Below are 7,933 nucleotides of genomic sequence, written 5' to 3'. Positions count from 1 at the left end.
GGCTGCATGTCATTGAGGACAGATCATGTCTTGTTCACTGTGCTGTCCCTGTCACCGAGCTTGGTACCTGCCACACAGTAGGCATTCAGTCCTTATTGACCGAGTCTGTAAATGACTATCGGCTTTTAATCCCTTGCAGATCACCTTGTCTTTTGCTTCCTGTTTTTACAATCAATAGTCTTTAGAAGCAAAGATCATCTAAAGAAAGAAACCAAATATGTATGGGTTATCTGCCTTGCCTAAGAAATGGTGCTGTGTGGAATTTCCTTGTTTAAAAAGAGACACGTGTTAGAAGAATTGGCTTCTGATTCTCCTTGTTATGTCTTGCTGTGTAATTTAAGTTGGATGCACAGCAATTTAATGAATTAGAACAAGAACCAAAAGATTATTGGAAGTGGCTGATGGCCATAATCTAGATAATTCCTACTGTGTCCCCATCCATCTGCCACTTTAAAATGAAAATAGCAAGGAAAAAGAAAGAATTGGAAGGCAGTATGGTTTCTTGCACCCTCATTCAGCCATTCTACAAGTTTCTATTAGGTACCTTCCATCTGTCAGGCACTGGGAATATGGGAAAGAATAAAAGTCAAATTCCTGTCCCCATGGAGTTGTTCGTTGCTTTCATGGGAGAAGGCAGTGGTAAACAATGACCGTACCATCTCGCTGGCACCCCTAGAACAGAACCTCTAAGCACCTGTTGGTGGAGGCCATTTCTGGGCTGGTGCACCTTTGATCCACCTCCCTGGCACTCAACTGAGAGACAATAGAATTTCTCGTGGTGTCCAGGGCTGCATGTCCTCTTGGGTTACCTCGACCTCATCAGCTGGTTCCACTGTGTGTTTCCAGTGTGAGATGTGAGGTCACCATCCACTGCCATTACACGAAGACCCATTTCCCCTGGACCATTGCTCAAGTGTGACAGAGCTGATTGTCCTGATGAAACTCAGCCACTCACAGCTCTGCCCGGTGAGACAGGCAATGACTCTCTGATCATGGTTGCTGATGCAGTGCTTGTGGTGGGGAGTATCCCTATCTGGAGGCACAGCCAAGTGGCTGCTGTGCCCTCAACAAGCCCCACCCTGCTTCACGGTGAAGAAACAGCCCCCACTCAACCAGTCCTGTCCCCAGCCTGCAGTTGAGTCAGGTGCCCCCCCAAGTGTTTATGTAACTTGTGCTGATCATACTAGGGTCAAAGCACTTACCACATTACTTTATCTAACTATTATTCTTTCATGACACAAAACATATTTATTGTTGAAAATGTTTAAATGTAGGTAGGTAACATCTATTATCCCACTACCTGGAAACAATAGGTGTTGACAGATTGGTGTAACTCCTAGAAATTTTCCTAACTCTGGAAAAATACATTGCTTTTAAAACTCATTATTATTCAGTGATCTGTGTCAAATGATGTTGAAACAGCTGGATAGCCACTTTCCTCCTGCAGCCACAATCATTTCCAGACAGATCAAAGATTTAAATGGAGAAAGGCTTTCAAAGCATGTCCCAAAACCTAGAAATCGTGCAGGAAAAGGCAAATGAATTTGCTCATACAAAAACTGTAGAGCTTTCATACATTGGTGTCCATTTGGCAGGATTCAGTAAAGGCAGAAGCTGTACATAGCTGCAGTTCTAGGTAATTATTCTAGAACTTTCTAGAAGCTTTCTCTTAGGTCCACAAGGAACAGAGTACAGAGACTTTTCACTCAACATCATTTGTAATAGCAGAAAGAAATGGGAACAAACCTCAAACTCCATCAATCGGGGAATAGGAAATACACTGCAGCATGTGTTCATACAATGAAATATTAAACAGCAGTGAAGACAAATGAACTAGAATGATTACCCCCCCCACCACCACTCCAGACCCCTGATTTTGTCTCTGTCCCAGGAACAATAGGCAATGTCTGGAAACATTTTTAGTTGTCACACTTGGAGGTGAGGATGGTGAGTAATAGTGGGCAGAGGCCAGGGATGCTGCTAAACATTTTGCAACGCACAGGACGGCCCCCAGAGCAAGGAATTATCCAGCAAAAACGTGTCAGCAGTGCCGAGGTTGAGAAACTGAGAGATGACTCAACATCTTGGCAGATCTCACCAACAACCTTAAGTGAAAAAGGAGGCTGCAAAACGATCTATCCGACACCGTTTACAGATGCATACATATACAGTAAAACTAAAAGCAGACAATAAGAAGAATAAACACCAACTTGTAGAGGGGTCACCTCTAGGGAGGGAGAGGGCGTGGAATCAGAGAGGGGCATGAAAGGGCTTCAGCTGTCAAGAGCCAGACAGCTTAGGTTCTAATGCCGGTTCCACCACTGACAATGTATAACCTCCGCAGGTTGCTTAATCATTCAGGGCCTCAGTTGTCACATCGGTAAAATGGGATGATATTGGTAATAGTGCCTTCTTCACAGGATTGTGGTGAGGGTTAAATTCGTTAACCAACATAGAGCACTTGGAACAGTGTGTGGCTCATAGTAAGAACTATGTTTTTGTCACCATTTTCATCGTGATGATGAGTATCTATGATGTTCTATTTCTAAAATATCAGAAGTGAATATGGCATGTGTGTGAAACAGCTCAGCGTTCTGCCTTGACAAGGACCTTCACTCCTCCTGCCACCCCCACCGGCCAAGTGAATTTCAGCCTCAGCACTTACTCTGTATTTGTTAAGGCAGGCCATCCCAAACATACTCTCCGAATCCGAGACAACTTATCCAAGCAGTGTTTCCTTTTCCTCTCCCTCCACCCCGCCGCCCCCGTGATGCTGGAAACTTCTCTTTATTGATACAGATGATGAGCAGTGCGGTGACAAGTGTATGTCCCTCAGCTGTTTCGTGTTTTCACTGAATTGATGGCTACGGGATTACCAGGATTAACAAGGTGCACATTTTGACACTTTGGCAGCATTGCCAAATGGTTCTCCTAAAAGCTTGCCCCAGTTTACACTCCCACCTGCCAACAAGTGTTGTTACTGTTTCCTGTTGCCGCCCTCACTAAGATAGGAGCTTCTTGAACACAGGAACTGTGACATTTGTCCATGTATTCTCAATGTCTTGAGAGGTGCCTGGCAAAATTTGGTTGAATGGATTAAGGCTTTACCTTAATCACCAAGTAGGTAAGGAGGATAGAAAAAATAAGACACTCATGAACTTACAATTTAGGTTTGTTTGAAAGTTAACTGAGAATTCCAAGTCTATGGGCGCTGATGAGAGTGGCCTGGCAAAGCCAGCCCAGGAAGAGCTGCTGAGCAGGTTGTGAACAAGGATTCCCCCCAGTCCTTGGCAAAGCAGAGGAATGGCATTCCAGACAGGTCACAGACAGCTCAAGCAAAGATGCGGTGATGGGGATGAGGAAGGTGCGCTTGCGGATGGCTAGAATGGAGGTTGCCTGGGCACAGACATCTTGGAGGATCTGATTAGCAAGAAAGGCAGGGCCCATCCAGATGGGGGCAAGCCTTGTCCAACTGACTAAGCAGTTTAAACTTTATCCTGGAGGCCACTGACAGCTACCGGGGTGGGGCGTTACGCGGAGGCAAGGCTGCTCTGAAACAGGAAGCTTAATCACAGCTGGGCTGCCGCTGGCTGCCTGTCACACGGGAGCTGTGCTGCCCTCAAGCCGCCCACCTGGAGCACCCTCTTTCCAGGTGACCAAAGCTGGATCCGGATGCTCCCTGGCTTAGGAAGGGCAGCCCTGGGCAAGTGTGAGGGAGTGAAGACCAGGCCTGAGAAGCAGGGAGAAGCTATTTGTCAGGGAAGTGTGGTCACCAGGATCAGGGGTGGCTGGTGGCTTCCCCTCCACAGCCCCTTGCTCATCCCTGTCACCGCACCTGTGCTTGGGCTGACAGTGACAGTGGTGTGCTGGATGACAGGGACAGTGGTGTGCTGGATGACAGTGGCAGTGGTGTGCTCGGGCTGACAGTGGCAGTGGTGTGCTGGATGACAGTGACAGTGGTGTGCTGGATGACAGTGGCAGTGGTGTGCTGGATGACAGTGACAGTGGTATGCTGGATGACAGGGGCAGTGGTGTGCTGGATGACAGGGACAGTGGTGTGCTGGATGACAGTGGCAGTGGTGTGCTGGATGACAGTGACAGTGGTGTGCTGGATGACAGTGGCAGTGGTGTGCTGGATGACAGTGGCAGTGGTGTGCTGGAGCTCTCTCACCATGACTCGTACTTTTTTAGAGACAGGGTCTCGCAATGTTCTTTCTACTTAATTTTATTTCTTAGGAAAGATTGGCCCTTCACAAGCATCATCCAGCACAGCTAAGCATAGTGGTTACCAGCACTGACCCTGGGCAAGACTCCCTGGGCTTCACTCCCAGCTCTAGTACTTACTAGCTGTGTGTCCCTTGGGCAAGTCACTCCACCTCTCTGTGCCTCATTGTTATACATAAAATGGGGGGTACTGTTAACCCATCTCATAGAGTCCTTAGGAGGGTTAAGGTACATGTATGTAAAACTCATAACAACTTTTGGCAAGTAATTAGTGCTCTTTCCATGTTTATTACATGCATATAAAAGAAAATGAATGTATCCAGAGAGGCAGTCTGACTTACCTAAGGTCACACAGCAAATTAGAGCTGGAATCAGAGCCTGAACCTCTGCCATGGCAGGTAGCCCTGCTAGTCTTGTTTGGGGTCATCTGCCCCTGACCAGGGTCCATAGGACTTCTGGGGAGGATCTATGTGTCCTGACATTGGATAGTTTACTTAGAAGGGGTGGAGCAGGGAGACCCTGTGGCCTCTGCCCGCGACAGGCAGGTTGTGGAGGTGGCCTCCAGGGTGCACAGCCTCCCCCGCCTGAGGCAGGCCGCACACACAAGTCCAGGCAGGACCTGACCCCATTACTGCGGTTTGTCAGGTCAGTAGAGCAGAGACTGCCCCAGGCACGAAGGCGAGTTGGGCCTGCATATCAGCTGCACACAGACAGAGATGCAGCGATAACAAGGCTGCTGGAGATAAGGCCCTGCTACATCTCTGCCATTCAGCCAGTCAGCGGCTACCAGGCACTCTTCCAGGTACTCGGAATTCAGTGATGAACAAAATAGACAAAGCCCCTACCCTCGCCAACCTCATGACACTCTATTAGAGGGGGGCAGACGATGAACAGGTACACAGGGCTTGAAGGACATGAGGCCAGGTAAGGCAGGTGAGCATGGCTTGTCATGAGGAGGTCGGGGGGACCTCAGAGGAGGTGACACATGAGCAGTCCTGAAGGACCAGAGGGAGCACCACTCACAGTGCTGCAACCTGGCATGTGTTGCTTCAGTAAACCCTCCTGGTGTCCCTGGCTATGCAAGTGACATTCTCCCATCTTACTGATGAGGAAGCTGAGAGACATGCGCTCACCTGTAGCCACAAATGGAGGCATGAGATTTGGACTCAGCCCCGTCTCCCAGAACTTGGCTACTCTCCACCGTCTCACAGGAGTACAAGCACGCTTCCAGAATGTGGACGTCACGAAGCCTGTGGGGGGGAAGCAGGTGGTGTGCGATGGGGGTCATGGGGAGAGGGGGATATGCACAGGGTTAGTGGGGTGAGCGGATCTAGAGTTCACTCGGGAACACCTCTTTGTAGACCTGAGTTTAGAGTTAAGCTTGGAAAGAAGGAAGGGAGGGAGGGAAAGAGGAAGGAAGGAGGGGCGGACAATTCCATAGGGAGAGGATCTGGCTCATGCAGAGCTTCATTCAGCGGGAGTGGTGAGGAGGGCTGTCTGCAGGGAGGAACCTGCTTTGGAGTGGACGTTTGGTGCAAATTCATGGCAGGAGAAGAGGCTTCAGATTCAGGTTGTCCACTCTGGTTCTTTCACCACCATACGAAGGTCCAGCCTCATGCTAGGACCTTGGGGGCCCCACAAGGATGAGGCCTCTAGGGCTTGCCTCAGGGAGCAAGGGAAGAACACAGCAAAGTCAGAAACATCCTAGGACAGATTGTATCAGACTGAACAGTGGCCACACATCCCGATACCCACCCCATGGAAGGCTAGCCAAGCGTGTTCCCTACTATTGCTTACTCGGTCCCACCATTTGGGTCTTCAAGTCGCATCTTCCTCCTGTCGGTAGTACCCAGAAGAGACACAGAACTCCTTGGTTCGTTCAGTCACTAGGTATTTACTGAGCAGCTACAATGGGCCAGGCACAGTGCCAGGGGGCTCAGCAGTGGCCAGAATACTGCGCTCGCCCTTACAGAGTCATTGTCCAGTGGTGGAGAGGGACATGTCACTGGAGACAATGCAGATTAATTAATATGCTGAATGCTACCAAGGACAAGGCCGAGATCAAACGGAGCAGAGGCCTGGGCACCAGACCTTCCCCCAGCCACATCTTTGTAGGGTGGAGTGGAGGGGGCTGACCTGTGGGCTGGGTGCAGGGAGGCAGGCGTTTGGGGTGGAGTGGAAAGGGAAGTGTGGACCGGACGGTGTGGGAAGGGAGGTGCGAAGAGGAGAAGCCTGTCATCTGGAACCCAGAAGACTGGCTGAGAGGTGCTCGATTCACAGAGCTGTCCCCACCCCCGTCTTCCACCAGGGGGTGCTAAAGCTGAGGGCGGGGAGAGAGGAGGAGGTGCAGGAGGTGTGGGGGAGGGTGCCTTTTCTTTCTTGTCTTCCCTCCCTCCCTCCCTCCCTCCCTCCCTTCCTTCCTTCCTTCCTTCCTTCCTTCCTTCCTTCCTTCCTTCCTTCCTTCCTTCCTTCCTTCCTTCCTTCCTTCCCTCCTTCCTTCCTTCCTTCCTCTTCCTTCCTTTCTTTCTTTGTGAGATGGAATTTCACTCTTGTTGCCCAGGCTGGGGTGCAGTGGCACGATCACTGCAGCCTCTGTGTCCTGGGTTCAAGTGATTCTCCTGCTTCAGCCTCCCAAGTAGTTGGGATCACAAGCAAAAACCACCATGCCCGGCTAATTTTTGTATTTTTAGTAGAGATAAGGTTTCAACCTGTTGGGCAGCCTGGTCTTGAACTCCTGACCTCAGTTGATCTGCCCTCCTCGGCCTCCCAAAGTGCTGGAATTACAAGCGTGAGCCACCGCACCTGGCTGATGGCACTTTATCTTTTGCTGCTGGGATGGATGTTCTGCTCGAGCCCTAAGTCTGCTGACCAGCCCTTGCCCTTGAGAAGGTGAAGAGGTAACGGGGAGACAAGGTTGGGGAGATGGCCTCACAGGAGAAGCCCAGCACCCCATCAAGTTTTCAGAGGCTGGCTGGGCGTGGTGACTCACACCTGTAATCCCAGCACTTTGGGAGGCCGAGGCGGGCAGATCACCTGAGGTCAGGAGTTCGAGACCAGCCTGGCCAACATGGTGAAATCCCATTTCTACTAAAACTACAAAAATTAGCTGGCCATGCCTGTAATCCCAGCTGCTCAGGAGGACGAGGCAGGATAATTGCTTAAACCCGGGAGGCAGAGGTTGCAGTGAGCCGAGATCGTGCCACTGCACTCCAGCCTGGGCAACAGAGCAAGTCTCTGTCTCAAAAAAAAAAAAGTTTCCAGAGGTCAGTAAGGTGTCCCAGGCACTCTAAGCTATTCCCCTGAGGGACTTACCAGAGGCTGCTGGAGTAGGAAGTAATGGGCACAGGAGGAATGAGGCTGGGTGCCTGGTCTGCAGGGTCAAGTGTCCCCTGAGGGGTTTGGAAGGCAGACACCTGCTCTTTCCCCAGATGTCCACTGGGCTTACTCCTAGACCCATTCAATGGTTGCTCAAATGTTGCCTCGGCAGACAGACCTTCCCTGATCAAACAGTACTCACTAGTCTTTTAGATCCTTACTCTGCCTTATTTTCTTCATTGCACTTAATACCACCTGCCATTACATTTAGTTGACCCATATGAAAGTATTAAATACCGGGCCGGGCGCGGTGGCTCAAGCCTGTAATCGCAGCACTTTGGGAGGCCGAGACGGGCGGATCACAAGGTCAGGAGATCGAGACCATCCTGGCTAA

At 50.2% G+C, this 7,933-nt stretch overlaps 1 protein-coding gene across 1 annotated transcript in view; it reads left to right on the top strand.

Annotated features, from left to right (window-relative positions):
- Window positions 1-3,204: 3,204 nt before the first annotated feature.
- MAPK13 (mitogen-activated protein kinase 13) overlaps window positions 3,205-7,933 on the top strand; it is a 20,077-nt gene continuing 15,348 nt past the window's right edge. The window contains exons 1-3 of the mRNA XM_011945521.1: window positions 3,205-3,260; window positions 3,928-4,179; window positions 4,870-5,026. Coding sequence (XP_011800911.1) covers window positions 3,205-3,260; window positions 3,928-4,179; window positions 4,870-5,026 — 465 coding nt within the window. The remainder of the gene's footprint in view (window positions 3,261-3,927; window positions 4,180-4,869; window positions 5,027-7,933) is intronic.

Source organism: Colobus angolensis, unplaced genomic scaffold, assembly GCF_000951035.1.
Source record: "Colobus angolensis palliatus isolate OR3802 unplaced genomic scaffold, Cang.pa_1.0 Scaffold24, whole genome shotgun sequence".
In the NCBI taxonomy this organism is placed as follows: Eukaryota; Metazoa; Chordata; class Mammalia; order Primates; family Cercopithecidae; genus Colobus; species Colobus angolensis.
This window is presented reverse-complemented; position numbering and strand designations above follow the sequence as displayed.